General features: G+C 35.1%; 2 protein-coding genes across 3 annotated transcripts in view; both read right to left on the reverse strand.

Moving 5' to 3' along the window:
- LOC141444624 (monocarboxylate transporter 6-like) overlaps nt 1–9,811 on the reverse strand; it is a 35,864-nt gene extending 26,053 nt beyond the window's left edge. For both annotated transcript variants that reach the window (XM_074110201.1, XM_074110194.1), the window contains exon 1: nt 9,490–9,811. In XM_074110201.1, the coding sequence (XP_073966302.1) occupies nt 9,490–9,606 (117 nt within the window). In that variant the 5' untranslated portion in view covers nt 9,607–9,811. The remainder of the gene's footprint in view (nt 1–9,489) is intronic.
- Nucleotides 9,812–12,817: 3,006 nt separating this feature from the next.
- On the reverse strand, nt 12,818–13,678 carry LOC141445511 (uncharacterized). Its single transcript, XM_074111348.1, has one exon. It carries the CDS (start codon nt 13,676–13,678, stop codon nt 12,818–12,820), a length of 861 nt encoding a protein of 286 aa, XP_073967449.1.
- Nucleotides 13,679–16,414: the final 2,736 nt, after the last annotated feature.

Genomic DNA, 16,414 nt, shown 5'->3' on the forward strand with positions numbered 1-16,414 from the left:
AATTTAATTATGTATAATAAGCTATGGACATACAGTTGTGGTCATATAATTAAGAACGATTTTTTATAGAGAAGATTTTTTCAAACTGACAAGTGTTACTAACTACATGTATATTTTTGTACTTCTCTCGGTATCGTAAAACAATTCCGTACTAGCGGTAAATTCATTTATACATATAATTGGCTAAAAAATAAATATATAAACTTTATACATTACATCTAAACCTAGTATTACTACTTACTGACTGGTCAAATAATTAAGAACGCTGAATAGTTTATTTTTTATTCAAATTTATATAGAGAACGGACCGCCGCTTTGTGGTTTTAGGTTATTATTCGAATAATTTTGGCGCCATTTAGTGCCGTAAAAGTCTTAAAGGCGATTGCTTCATATAAAAACAATGGGGAAAAATAAAAGTTGTGATAAATCTACAAGAGAAGTAATACTAAAACTTCGCGACAAGAATTGGTCGTATAAACACATAGCCGATCATCTGCAATGTTTAAAAACTATGGTTTTCCACGCCATAAAGCATTTTGCCACGTATCAAACTACTTCAAATGTTCCGCGTGTACCTAGACAAAGAAAGTCATCTCGTCGAGATGATCGAAATATCGTTCGTTTGGCAAAACAAAATCCTTTTAAAGGGTCTAATACCGTCTAATGAGTTAAGAAAAAAATATTTTGGCGAAAACAACCCTTCAGCAATCTCGGCACGCATTATTCGAAGGCGTTTGGTAGAAGAAAAGTTGCACGGAAGGATAGCAAGGAAGGTGCCTATGTTGAAACGGTGTCATAGGCAAGCCCGGCTTGCATTTGCAAGAAGATATGAAAACTGGACAGTCAGACAGTGGAAAAACGTTCTTTTTTCTGACGAGACAAAAATAAATAGGGTATGTTCTGATGGCAAACGATATGTAAGACGGCTTCCAAATAAAGCATTCGACCCAAAGTACACAAAAGTGACTTTAAAGCATGGCGGGAGAAATGTAAAAATTTGGGGATGTTTTTCTGGACATGGTGTTGGACCTGTTAGGCTGATAGAAGGAAACATGGATCAATTTCAATACAAAAACATACTGGAAGAAACAATGTTACCATATGCTGAAGGCGTGCTTCCGGTTATTTGGACATTCCAGCATGACAATGATCCCAAGCATACTGCACGTACCGTTAAGGAATTCCTCACATCGCAATCAGTTTCTGTCTTAGATTGGCCAGCCAACAGCCCCGATCTTAACTCAATAGAGCATCTTTGGTGCGAAGTCAAGAAAAAGGTTTCAAATCGACAGTGTGGCAATTTAAGAGAACTGTATGACGTATTCTTAGAAGAATGGAGCTCAATCTCTCTTGCGAAATGTCAAAAATTGATAGATTCAGTGCCTCGCCGGTGTAAGGCAGTAATAAAAAGCCGTGGACATGCTACTAACTATTAATTTTAGTTAAAATGTATTAAATTGCTTTTTTTGTGTACAAACTTCACGTTAGTGTGATTTAGTTAATCTAAGTTTCAAATAAAAAAACTTTCGAGCAGTTCAATAAATCGTTCTTAATTATTTGTCCAGCTTCATTACTATTTTAATTTGTTACTAAAGAGAATAAAAACAAAATTTGTAAAAAAATGTCAGCAATTTTATTATTTATCCTTAATCCCGTTTGCTCTATTCATGTGGCTATATCATAACGTAACTAGTTACTTCTAAGAAGGAACCACGACTACACATGACATGATTTAGTTAAAAATAATCTGGAACTTCAAATCGTTCTTAATTACATGACCACCACTGTAAATACATTGAGTATAACGATCAAATTATATAATAACGCTAACAACCAAAACATATAACATTCATTTAATCTTACAACGGAAAACATAACGCTCATATATAAATAAAAAAAATACATTTTACTTTTAAGGTTTCCTCGCTGCTATAAAAAAAACCTAACATCGAAGACTAAGGCGGGAGCTAAACACCTAATTTTCTGGTTTTAAAATTTTAAACTTTACCAAGTATTTTAGAAACAAAGTAATTATATCACTTGATATTATATCATATTAATTTTATATAAGAAGTTATTATATATTATAAGCAGTATACCTTATGTATGATATATAATATGAATTTAGCCCATAAACATGTTATTTCTTATGAAAGTTTATAAAAAAACTGTTATACTAATCGAACGTTATACTTAATGAAATTATAGTGTTTCATGTTATACATAATGTAATTATATATATAATGAACGTTTATAATATGAAATGATATCTAACGTTTTTATATAACTTGGGACGCACCCATTTGGTTCCGCAGCAACAGCATTCCGAAAGAAAGATCAGTGTAAGAGAGAAGGATTCTAACTAGTAGGAGGAACAGACTGCATTTTCCGAACCTGACATGCGAGCAATAATTTTAAGCTTTTATAGCAGTGCTATGGTTATCCAGTGTATAGCGTCTAACAAGATATATAACAAAACTTTTGTTTTTTGGAAGGGTACTATAAACACCATTTTAGTCTCTTTTTTCAGGCCACTGCACTGTTAACCTATTCGATAAAGATTGCTACACTACACGGGTAGAAAGGTAAATACTGGAAATTTCTCTTCTTTATAATAAATAGTTAGTTTTTTTTAAATGAGACTGCTGGGCGTACAGACGTACAGTAGGCGTAGTTCGGCTAAATGCCAGTGCAGCAGATTCACTAACAATTTTATTTGAATAGGCGCCGGGTATCTCTGTCATCAAAGGAATGATGTGTTTAAATAAAAATCAATAGTAGATACCTACGATAATAGTTTAATTCATTAAACAGTGTGCAGAGAAATCTATGTTTCTGGAGTAAATTATAGTTAATGTTAACATATCTTATATCCAACGTATCTTATATCCAAATTAACCTACGGTTAGTCCATGGTTAAGAATGAAGAATCTAAAATATTGAAAACTGCTACTTACTTATACTGCCACAAAGTAATTGTATGTATGTATGTATGTAAACTCTTTATTGTACAAAAGAAAATTAGCAAAATACAACTGACAAACTTTAAGATACTTGTACAAAGGCGGACTTATCCCTTTAAGGGATCTCTACCAGTCAACCTTTGAGTGGATGAGAGGAGAGGAGCAATACGTTAGGGTCCGACAAAGGGTGAATTTAAGAGTTAAAATAATGGAAGCTACTATACAGTGCTTTAAACAATATAATACATAAACTACAATATAAATAAATAAACTACTATATATATGACCATAATACCTATAATATATAAGCATATTAAACAAAGGAATGTTCTTAAATATTTAAGGAGAAGGTGCAAGCCACATTCTTCTCAAGCCTTCCCTAAAAGATCCCACGGTAATTGAACACAGGTTTTCTTTAAACTTTACATAAATCGAAAAAATAAGCATCTTAAATCAAAATAAATTGGGTATTTATTTAGATTTCAGTGATTGCAATATACCTAAACGATAAGGTCATGTCTATACTAAAGGATTCTGTAAGTTGGTTGATATTGATGCTAATACGAAAAGAATTAATTTAACGTTTTACCGTTGTATCTAGGAGTTATTTTCTATAATATGATAGGTACATTCAATGGAACGTTAATAGTTAAGACCTCAAAATAATGAAGAAACCATGAAAGAAGGAAGCCTAGCAACTGAAAATATTTTTCATCACACTTGCTTGTAAACAGTGTCGTAACGTGCAGGCTACCTTGGTTGCAACCCCCCAAATAAAACCCTAGACCTTAATGTGCTTGTCATGAAGCCCGTGGTCGGTAAATGAGTCATTGCCCGTACTAATTTTCATGCCATGAAGCCCAAGGTCGGTAAATGAGTTTGTTACTGCATGGTGTGCTGCTGCTCCGTGCGCGCGCTGCACACGCACAACATGCACATGCTGCGGACGGGCAGCGCGGCGGGGAGCTGGCACTGCCAAGAGCGCAATTAGCGGTATCGGCAATTTTTGAAAAAATATTAGTTTTCTCTTACAAATATACAATTTTACTCGCAAATGTGATGAAAAACATTGTATGTCGCAAGGGCGGTACTAGAATTACGAACATCGACTCATTAAAGCCCTTAGTCTTCGACTTCGGGCTTCTAATACACTCTCGTTCGTAATTCCTTATTTACCGCCCTTAAGACACAATATACTATTATTACCTACAGCCACAAAAAAGTTTAGTAAACTTCGTAAAAACTAAGTTTATAAGTACCTACTATATTGACGTGCTGTAAAATTTGTGTCTTATTTTTAACCGACTTCAAAAAAGGAGGAGGTTGTGGTTCAATTCGGTTGTGATTTTTTTTTATCATAATTATTATAATTTTTTTACGTTTGTTACCTCAGAACTCCGACATTTATGAACCGACTTGAATTTTTTTTTCGTTAGTATAGAAAATTGGAAATACCTCCAATTAGGTCCCATTCCCATTGTCATCAAATCAGGATCCGATGATTGGAACTTAAGGAAATCGAGGGAACTCTTCAAATATTGTAGGGACACCTATGGTGATTTGGATATAATTTGTTGTAATGGTAGTAAGTAGTATTTCTCATGAAAAAACACAATTTGGTGAATAAAGTGGAACTGATGACTAAGACCACAGTAGACCAGTTTGACCACCCGAGCTACTAAGTATTTAACGGGTTGAGATTCAATCACCTTAACAGTTGCTAAGCAATTTATGCTCATCGCAAATCGCAATGCATAATGCTGAAGTGGAACGGGTGGTGAAGGACTCCTCAATAATGATCGTTTCTGCATCGGAAAAAGAAATCTCTTGTAAAAGGTGACGAGCAGTTGACATTGAACTATTGTATCTTAGATTATTTACAAACACTAAAAAGCGTGAAAAAAAAATTTAACCGACTACAAAAAAACCATGAAAATAATTTTCTACCTCAGCACACGAGCCACGAGACAGGCTCTGCCTAGCATGGCGTGGTCATAGGCAAGCTAATATAAATGTACAACGTTATGTTAAAAAAGCGAAATATATATCTATATCTTTCTAATACCTATATAAATTTCTCGGGTCACAATGCTTATGACCAAACTCCTCCGAATGGGCTTGACCGATTTTATATATTTTTTGTGTATATTCGGTAGGTCTGAGAATAGGACGTAACCTATTTGTCATACTTCTACGTGGACGGAGTCGCGGGTAACAGCTAGTTTTGTATGTAACCTTCCAGGGAAAACAATATCTTGTCCTTTGCAAGGTCAACTACCTCCATGCCAAATTTCATCTAAATCAGTTCAGCGAGCAGTATAAGCGTGAAGAGATAACAGACGGATAGATAGACAGATTTATAGTACCTATTAGTAACGATTAGTAGGATACTAGCATCCTCGTCCAACTTTTGTAAATCTCAATTCAACCTGACTACTAGAAATGGGTCAAAATCTATTTCCAAGATTTGATTACATAATCATATTATGTACAAACACCGAGACAGGCGAAACTAATTTAAAAAACTTGTAATAAATACAATGATGGTTTGAATCTGTTCACGTTTTTTAGGGTTCCGGAGCCAAAATGGGAAAAACGGAACCCTTATAGTTTCGTCAAGTCCGTCTGTCTGTCTGTCTGTCCGTCCGTCCGTATGTCACAGGCATTTTACTTGAAAACTACAAGATGTACTTATATCAATTAAATTTGGAGTACAGGTCTTGTCAAAGCCGCTATTTAGTTTTGTAGTTAAATTACAAAAATAAATATTTATAAGGAGGGCACTCCATAGGTACACGTAAAAGAAATTGAAAACAAAAATTTAACTCGCATCAACGAGTGGCACATAGTTTGACAGCTCTTTTGAAAAGAGAGTAAGGTTTCTTAAAAATTTTTTTGATTAAGTGAAGATTTCCGGAAATAATCGCTCCCAAAAGTAGAAAAAAATTGTGTCCTCCCCCCCCCCTCTATCTTGTAAACCGTTTGTCCGAAAAAAATGCAAAAAATATGGAAAGATAACGCATAATAATTACTTTTAACCAAAATTGGTTTCAACATGATCGGATATACAGTTTTCGAGTTATTGCCGAAAAACTGCGCTTCTCAACAAAATGACGTAAGTGCCGTGCAGATACGTTCTTTTTCTGGTAATAGATTTTAAGACCGTAGTGTTTTACATAATATTACTTGATTTTTTTCGTAATGGCTACGGAACCCTATCTTGGGCGTGTCCGACACGCTCTTGGCCGGTTTTTTGTATTATTGAAGGAGAAAAAAAAACAAATGCCTATAATGCGTATCAGTCTCCGCCACTATCTGCGCACAACGTAAAGTCTGTACTTATATTTTAATTACCTACCTACCGCTTTTTCATTCATGTTTAAACAATACGAGTAAACAAAGTATTCCTTGTACAGAATATTAAATAAGCAAATATCATATCTCCTAGGTGATATTACCTACCTGAATAAATGTGTTTTTTTCTACAAAATTATATGTTTATACAGTAGGTACCAAATGTTCGACAGTCTCTACACAAATAATTACGTATTTGAGTTACAAAAGAAACACAAGGTGGATGGATTTATTCAGCACTAGTTGTTGCCTGCAGCTTTATCTGAGTGGGATTCGGGATCTCTCTCGAAAACTATGGACTTTTCCGGAATGAGAAGAATTCGATACACATTCTCTACTTACAATGCGTAAAAACTTAATCCAAAACCATTATAAGCCATAAGCCATTTATCTACACGTAATCTAAGAGCCAACCTAAGACTGCGAGCAACTTCTTTTATTAACCGACTTCAAAGAAGGAGGTTATCAATTCGGTTGTATTTTTTTTTATGTTTGTTACCTCAGAACTCCGTTATTTATGATCCGATTTGAAAAAAATTTTTTGCGTTCGTCTAGGAATGTCTTCAATTAGGTCCCATAAGCACCAAATCAGGATCTGATGATTGGATCTTAAGGAAATCGAGGGAACTCTTCAAATGTAGTAGGGACACCTATAGTAAATTAGATATATTTAGTAGTAACTCGTGCATTTGCTCTTGAAAGTCATCATTTGGTGAAGTGGAACTGATGATGAAGACCACAGTTGACCATCGGAGTTACTACTCAATAACAAGTATTTTACGGGTTGAAATTTAATTGCTTTGACACAGTTGCTAGGCAATTTATACTCCTCGTAATGCATATTACCAAACGGGTGGTGAGGCACCAAGACTCCTCAATAATGAACGTCTCTGCATCGGAAAAAGCAATATTTCGTAAAAGGTGACGAGCAGTTGATATTAAACTATTGTATCTTAGAGTATTTAAAAGCGTGAAAAAGAAATTTATAACAAAAAATTTAATCGACTACAAAATACCATGAAAATATTTTTTTACCAGTCTGAAGTCGGTCGGTGTCTCAGCACGAGCCAGCAGGAGTGGACCTATAGTCATTTTTTGTTATATATTTTTTACTTATATGTTTGTGTTAAAATTTGGTAGGTAGGTACAAATGTGTTTTTCTTTCATTCAAACGCAGATCTGAAACCTATTTAGGAGAGTTTTGATTTGAATGTATGTAGGTATTTAATACTACTATTATCATGTTTTGGGGGCTCATTAGAAAAAAGTAAGTAAGTAAGTATAGAAAAAAAAACTGATAAATAAAATCATAAAAAAATATCTCTCTTCAAGCGTCCGCATATCAGATTCGGTCTTTGCCAGCCTGAAAAGCTCAGCTCTATTGATAATACTATAGGTAATCTAGTATTTATTATAGGATTTTCTCCGCAGGTAGGAACTTCTTAGTACATCTTATGTGCGTTCTGTTATTTTCATGTGTTTTTATGTACAATAAAGAGTTTTACAATACAATACAATGAAACTTCTCAATAGTTAAAGGCCTCGACTTGAAATTGTGCACAGATATTTAGTTTAAATAATAATGCACGTATAGTCAACAAAAACCGGCCAAGAGCGTGTCGGACACGCCCAAAATAGGGTTCCGTAGCCATTACGAAAAAATTAAGTAATATTTTTCTAAGGATTTCGTATTTTATACGGAATCTTCCAAGTTTAGGTATATTTTGAACATGAAACTACCGTGAGGCTCACTCATATTAAATGATATTATAACGGATAACTCACGTCTTAAACCGAGTACCTGAGTTTTTAGGTATATTTTATACCTTAGGCTGCTATTTACTCTTAAACTACTAATAATTCTCAAGCAAACTTAGCCGTTATAGTTTTCCTTGAAATTTTGATATACTTACTACCATTCTGAATTTTTCAAATTTTTCCATCCACCGGTTTAGATTTTAGAGGGGGGGGGGGGGATTACGCTGGATTTTCATGAAAATTTGCACTTTAAAGTTGAATATTTCGCAAACAAATAACTGAATCGTAAAATCGTCTTAGCAAACCCCTAATGGTTTTAATACAACGATACCCCACACTTTAGGGTTGGATGAGAAAAAAAACCACCCCCACTTTACGTCTATGGGAGGTACGCTAAAAAAAATTTTTTTTGATTTTTTTATTGTATCTTCGCTTGTTTTTGAACCCAATCCAGTTACGCTTCATTTATGTTACGCAACCTTAACTTTTGCTTTTTTTAATTAATAATGTCATTAATGTTTTATGATAATTAGTGAATTACAAATAGGTATTAAAGTGGATTTAGGTATGTTAAAAAAAGACACCAAAGTATTATTTTATGGTAATATCAACAATTTTTTTATGGTTATTAATTATACCACTTAGTTATAACTTCTTGGTGGAATTTTTTTTGGGAATATCCAGCAAAATACAAATCGAACAAAACGTGACCGTCCGGACTTGTGTCATGATAAAAATGATCATTAAGTTTTTCAACTCTTGTTCAAAATTGTCAAAGAAAAGCTACGCCCAGTTAAGAAAAAAAATCCTAGCGAGTTATAAACGTCAGTTTTGTGACAAGTTACATAAACTACTTAAAACATGTCACAAAAGTAGCAAAAAAATGAGACATTTAACTTTTTATTAACTATAAAAAATGAATACGTAAGACGTCCCGTAAAGTAAAAATAGACTTTTGAAGGGGCTCCTCAGCTGATATCTTTTAAAAATAGTTCAAAAAAGTTGTTTATAATACAATCATGTATTTCATAAAAGTGACTATATTACATTTTTTTTTTTAAATATCAAGTTACAAAAAAGTTGCCAGTAGTCTGTCACAACAAACACTAATATGGTTATATGAAAAGTTAACAAATCATATATTAGATTACTTAAAAACTTGCAACCTTTTTGCGATATATTAACCGCAAACTATCCTTATTTGTTTAGGTAATTTTGAAATATGCCTATCGTGATTCAAGTTCATAAAAGTGAGTAGATAAATAATTAATTGCCATTCATCAAAAAAAAAGATAGCAAGAAAAATTCTCCTACATAAATTTGGCTTTAGGTTACTAGGTAGGTACGGCAACATCATTATTTTTGTATCATGCAAAGTGTTACAGGAAATCAGTGATATTTTGACAATACTTACAAAAGTAAATCCGACGCCAACACACACAACGTACCCCCATCCACCATCGGGAGGGATCATGTCCTTCTTGCAATGCCTCTTTCCATTTCCCTCGATATGCGCGAAAGCCTCATCCATGCTGAATTTTTACACAAACACTTTGCAAATAAATTGCTGATTCAATCAATTTGTGCTGATAATTATAAATAGCTAGTTGTGCGAATTGGCTATTTGTGAGTTTACTACTATCAGTAGGCGATGGATGTATTTTTCCGAGGCAGCATTTTATACGGGCAGTGTGATCCACGCACGTCCTCGCTACACTGATTCTGCCACCACATTAACTATTTGGTATTGAAGGCATCAGCGGTTGTGAATGGGGTTAAATTACAGAGAGATTACAAATTGATTCGAGTTGACTGAAAGCATTGTCTTGGACTGACGTCGCCGTAATCTTTTAATTAGACCTAGCTCTTAATTGAAGCGGCACTAATCTTTTATAGTTGTAATAATCATAATAATTGTGATCTTTTTAAGGCATGTAATCCTAACTTGGTAGTTTATAACATGCTATTTTATCATAGTGGTGCAAGGTTAGTATATTTATGATCCAAGCTACTTTTGTTGGCGGCTGCGAGAGTGTAGGCAACCGGTGGACGCAGGGAGCGAATGGTGGTTCATTGTCAAATTCACATATTATTGGAATTTAATCGGAATGGGTAGCAATACAACTACATTTACATGTAACTAAGACAGGTATGTTAAGGTTAACTCTCATAATTTCGCCATGTCCGTTCATCTGTGCGTCCATTCCTCCTTCCGCCACTTAGCTTAAGAGACTGTTAGGGCAAGAAATCTGTAATTTTCTATCTCTAATAGTACATTACTGTAGAGACCAGTAAGTAAGCCATCCTGGACGAGTAGAATTTTGATGGCCGAACCGCCAGGAGAGGCCATCAATGAAACGAGGCCAGGATGGCGATTACTGGTCGAAGCTTGTATAGTGCTTTTCTCAAAAATAAAACAAAAATTTGTTTCCATTTGATAAATTTCTCATAAGAATTCATATACTTATCTCTCTTTGGATTTGGGCAGCAGCAAGCTGTTTTTTGCTAATTCGGTCTTAAAATTGATAATGAATAAGCTAATTATAATAAACATGACAACGAAATTTTGAACATGAAACTACCGTGAGACTCACTCATATTAAATATAATGACCCGGATTAGCCCGAAACATGTCGAGCTAAACTCGATTTAAGACGTGAGTTATCCGGGTCATTATATTTAATATGACAACGAAATATTACCAAACATTTGTTAAAATTTCCCTCTTTATTAATAAAGTTTGCAACCTCGTTGCACGAAACGAACGCCGCTGCTCTTGTTAGGGTTCCGGAGCCAAAATGGCAAAAACGGAACCCCTATAGTTTCGCCATGTCTGTCTGTCCGTCCGTCCGCGGCTTTGCTCAGGGACGTTCAATGCTAGAAAGCTGTAATTTTGCACGGATATAATGTAAACTATGCCGACAAAATGGAACAATAAAAAACTAAAAAAAAAAATTCAGGGTACCTCCCAAAGACGTAAAGTGGGGGTGATTTTTTTTTCTCATCCAACCCTTTAGTGTGGGGTATCGTTTACGTGTGAGGTATTTTAAAACCATTAGGGGTTTGCTAAGACGATTTTTCGATTCAGTGATTTGTTTGCGAAATATTCAACTTTAAAGTGCAAATTTTCATGAAAATCGAGCGTCGTCCCCTCTCTAAAATCTAAAACGGTGGGTGGAAAAATTTGAAAAAAATCAGAGTGGTAGTAAGTGTATCAAACTTTCAAGGAAAACTATAACGGCTAAGTTTACTTGAGAATTATAAATAAATAAATAAATAAATATCATGGGACACTTGACACCAATTGACCTAGTCCCAAACTAAGCAAAGCTTGTACTATGGACACTAGGCAACGGATAAACATACTTATATAGATAAATACATACTTAAATACATATTAAACATCCAAGACCCGAGAACAAATATTCGTGTTATTCACACAAATATCTGCCCCGGCCGGGATTCGAACCCAGGACCTCAAGCTTCGTAGTCAGGTGCTCTAACCACTTAGCCATCCGGTCGTCAGAATGAGAATTATTAGTAGTTTATGAGTAAATAGCAGCCTAAGGTATAAAATATACCTAAAACTTGGAAGACTCCGTATAAAATACGAAATCCTTAAAAAAATATTACTTATTTTTTTCGTAAGGCCTACGGAACCCTATTTTGGGCGTGTCCGGCAAGCTCTTGGCCGGTTTTTTTTTAAACCTACCTCTTAGAGTTGGAATTAAATTAATTTGCAACTAATCGGTTTACATTTATGTTTCAAAGACTAGAAATTCTAATAAAATCATATTTAAAGGTATAATAACATTTAGAATCAATTATACGTTTATTGTTCAACCTTTTTAATGGCCGTAAGATGGGGCTCTTTGCGTTACTTATAAAAAAAATACATATTTTACAAGGAGTTCTAAGTTTAAATTACAATGATGTTATGATGTGATGATACGCGTAATTTTATCAAAATTAGACATTAATGACATTGTAATAAGAACCACGGCACGCGTCATCGTGAATGACTCTACCTTTAGGTAGTTGTGCTCTCTGTTTTCTCTTGTGTTCAAAATATTCAGTAATTTGATTTTTAATAAACTTTTTCACTTTCCTTTCTTAAATTTTGTTTGTTTCCTTCGCACAATCCCACATTTTGGCATTTTTGGGATAGGCCGAGATTAGAACGTCACCAGTTCTAATTTGTCTGGGTCTCCAGTAGGTCCTTGCCCCCGCGGATACTATAAAGTTAGACGAAATACTATTTCCGCTTGCCTAAACAAAGTAGCGTGGATTATTCTAAAAATATGTGAGTATCCAGTTACCAGAAATTAGTTCTCGATCCGTGAACCGTTAACGGGTGGGAAACCAATAAAATAAAGCTAATCCGTTCAAATATCGACTCGCCACTTCCTACACTTTCAACGCTGTCATTTGTAATACAACACCCCAAGTACGACATACACGGTAGCTAGTATTGGAAAGTGATATTTACCTCTTTGTTTCGCTCTATTAAGTAATATCCTAAAGTAACTTGTAATAAAACCAGAATCACTTCTTGTTAAGACGACATAATATTTATTATTAATCAATCCTCCATTCACAGCTGTATTCGTCTCTTATCTATGGCAACCATAAAGTACTTAAAGCTAGACATACACGTATGTAACATGATCCTTTTTTTTAACATTTATAATCATAATAATCATCATATAATCATCATATTAACATTAAAACAACTAACTAACCTAGTAGTAATCATTATATCTGCTAGGTGGTTTGATCTGTCTACCACTTCTTGTCACCTTTACTGAGTTCCCTGTCTCTCCTGTGCTCCCGTCTGCTCTTTCGACTTCTATTTTTCTCTCATTATCCACTTGCTCCTCCTTCAGTTCTTCTGTTATCACTTTAAATCTTTCTTGAGGCCTTATCTCTCGTTCATGTTTCTTAATCTCAGGGATTAATCCCAACGGCGTGCTGGTAGATTTCATTAAATGTTGACGGTTTCTACGGTAAGTAACTCCATCCTCTGTTTCCACAATAAATGACCTAGGTTCTTTACACTTATTTACTACTTTAGCAGGTATCCATTTAGATTGCGGATTTTTCTTGTACCAAACTAAATCTCCCACATGTATATCTGGTAAGTTTTTTGCTTTCTTATCAAAATAAAACTTTTGTCTCTGTTTACTGTGCGTTTTCTTTTCTGAATATTCTTGTTTATTCTCCAATTTTGGTCTCAAATGCTCTAGGACCACAGGCATTTGTGTCCTAAGCGAACGCGACATTAGTAGTTGAGAAGGCGATGGTAAATTACTTCTTGGCGTTATCCTGTATTGTAGCAGGGCCAAATGTGGATCAGAACCCGATTCATCACATTTCATCAGTATACGTTTAATAATCTTCACTCCTGATTCTGCTAAACCATTGGATCTGGGTAAATGTGGACTAGATGTTGTATGCTGAATGCCCCACTCTTGTAAAAACTGACGAAATTCAACAGAGTTAAAAGGTGGCCCATTGTCACTTTGCAAAATAACAGGGATCCCATGTCGACTGAAAATAGGCTTTAAAACATTAATTAATGACTTAGCATTTATAGCATTCATGTTAGCTACTTCAATATAGTTAGAATAGTAGTCTTCAACTACTAAGATACTTTGATTTTTGTATGAAAGAAAATCAACGCCAATCTTCTCCCATGGAAAATTTTATACACTTAGTGGCATCATTGGTTCAGGTGGATTAGCACTTCTGTGTGACATGCATGTAGGGCAACTTTGTATTACATTTTGTATGTCATGTGACATCAGTGGCCAATAAACTGAGCCTCTAGCAAAAATTTTTGATTTTTCAATTCCTTGATGTCCACTGTGAATAATTTTTAGGATTTCTGACCTTAGCTGCGTAGGTATTATGAGACTGTTGCCTTTAAATACAAGGTCTTCCACGACATGTATCTCATCAAGATGATTCCAATATGGCAATACTAGTTGATTGACTTGAGACCGACATGATGGCCACCCCTGTTTATAGTAGTGCTTAAGGAGTGTTATAGCTTCATCTTGTTCTGATGCTTTAGCTATCCACTGAGCACGTTCAGCTGAAACGGGTAAGGTCTTCATTAAAAGATTGACATGAATGACAATGTCTTCGTCTATCCCACTTCTGACACCATGTAATAAAACCAGAATCACTTCTTGTTAAGACGACATATTTATTATTAATCAATCCTCCATTCACAGCTGTCTTCGTCTCTTATCTATGGCAACCATAAAGTACTTAAAGCTGGACATACACGTATGTAACATAACTATTGTGAAATCAAACCTTGTCACAATAATTAGACACGAACAGCACCGATTGGACTTGTTTTCTGTAACAAGTCCGGTCTTTGACGCTCACGTTAAGTCGGTTTATCTATCGAAATAGCAAATTTACTCGATCAGTTAGGTAGTACCTTTATGTTGTTTTACAGAAAAATATTCCAAAGTTGATGGAACTTTGACACAGGTTGTTTGAGAATAAACTATGAAGACTTCCTAAGTTATAAAAGTTCCAAGTTAAACGTAATAAAATTTCACCTCAAATTCGTTATTACCTTACCTTGGCTGCAAAATCTAATTTTTAGGGTTCCATAGCCAAAATGGCACGAACGGAACCCTTATAGTTTCGCCATGTCTGTCTGTCTGTCTGTCCATCCGCGGTTTTGCTCAGGGACTGTCAATACTAGAAAGTTTTGCGAGAATATATATTAAAACTATGCCGACAAAATGATAAATAAAAAATTAAATAAAAATTTTTTAGAGTATCCCCCATAGACATAAGATGGGGGTGTTTTTTTTTCTCATCCGACCTTGTAGTGTTGGGTGTCGTTGGATAGGTCTTTTACAACCATTAGGGGGTTGCTAAGACGATTTTAGAACGAAGCCGTGGTGGCCTAGTGGTTTGACCTATCACCTCTCAAGCAGAGGGTCGTGGGTTCAAGCCCCGGCTCGCACCTCTGAGTTTTTCGAAATTCATGTGCGGAATTACATTTGAAGTTTACCACGAGCTTTGCGGTGAAGGAAAACATCGTGAGGAAACCTGCACAAACCTGCGAAGCAATTCAATGGTGCGTGTGAAGTTCCCAATCCGCACTGGGCCCGCGTGGGAACTATGGCCCAAGCCCTCTTGTTCTGAGAGGAGGCCTGTGCCCAGCAGTGGGACGTATATAGGCTGAGATGATGATGATGATGATGAAATTCTCATTCAAATCGAGGATCCCCCCCCCCCTTTATAATCTAAACCGGTGGGTGGAAAATGTAAAAAAAATCAGGATGGTAGTAAGTATATCAAACTTACAAGGAAAACTGTAACAGTTAAGTTTTCTTAAGAATGATTAGTAGTTAAAGAGTAAATTCCGCACAAAATACGAAATCCTTCGAAAAAAAGTACTTAATTTTTTCGTAATGGCTACGGAACCCTATTTCGGGCGTGTCTGACACGCTCTGGCCGGTTTTAATTTCTAAATTAGAAGATTCGCGACTTTAGCATGGAGGTGACGATATTATAAAACTATATTTTTATTATATATTTTGTTCGGAATGACATTGAAATGACTTCCTTTGAGCGAGGCACTTTGTAGTGTTGCAACCTTGCAAACTATGTTTGAATAGACGCCTGACAATTTTTTTTAGCAAATCTCTATATCGTTTTTACTTACGTTAGCACAATATATTAAAAAAACTTTCACCTTTATACAATAACGAATGTCTGGCTGTCGCGGGCTCTTGCTCATATAATGCGGGCCATGGGTGGACCCAAAGCACACCCTATCCTTCCCCCTTTTAATCCGATGCTAATAACTTATTTGGTTACTAAGTCTAAACAAATCCTAATTTCCAGACAAGCTGTAAAAGCGTACATTATGTCCGGAAAATGGTGGCACATTTGGTCTTTGCGGTTTAGTAAACCTAATCACTGAACTGAGAGAGATTTTTTTTTTTTTATTTTGCTTATCTACTTACTTCCGTGATGCTTATTTTTGTACTAGGTATAAATCTGTACCTAGACTTAATGACACACCCACATTTTGGCAGTTGGAGAGTTTCTGAGAAAGATCCATTATTTCTCAGGAACGCGTATAGTTATCAAGCTAAAATTAATATCAAATAAGTACTTAAGTGTTACTTACCCCTTAGAGCAGTGAAAAAAGTGGCGAAATTAACGTATTTCTAAATGAAGCACCAGATGAGAAGTACTTACCTTTTCTCTGAGGTAACCAGTGTTTTTAATATTAATTAAAAAACAATGCTTTATTTTATTTAAAGTGCTCAAAAGGATTTTTTTTTAATTCTTTTTTC

Source organism: Choristoneura fumiferana, chromosome 2 (assembly GCF_025370935.1).
Source record: "Choristoneura fumiferana chromosome 2, NRCan_CFum_1, whole genome shotgun sequence".
Classification (NCBI taxonomy): Eukaryota; Metazoa; Arthropoda; class Insecta; order Lepidoptera; family Tortricidae; genus Choristoneura; species Choristoneura fumiferana.

Bases quoted from the DNA above. Each gene is read 5' to 3' on its own strand.
- LOC141445511 (XM_074111348.1), bottom strand. From the start codon at position 13,678: ATGAATGCTATAAATGCTAAGTCATTAATTAATGTTTTAAAGCCTATT.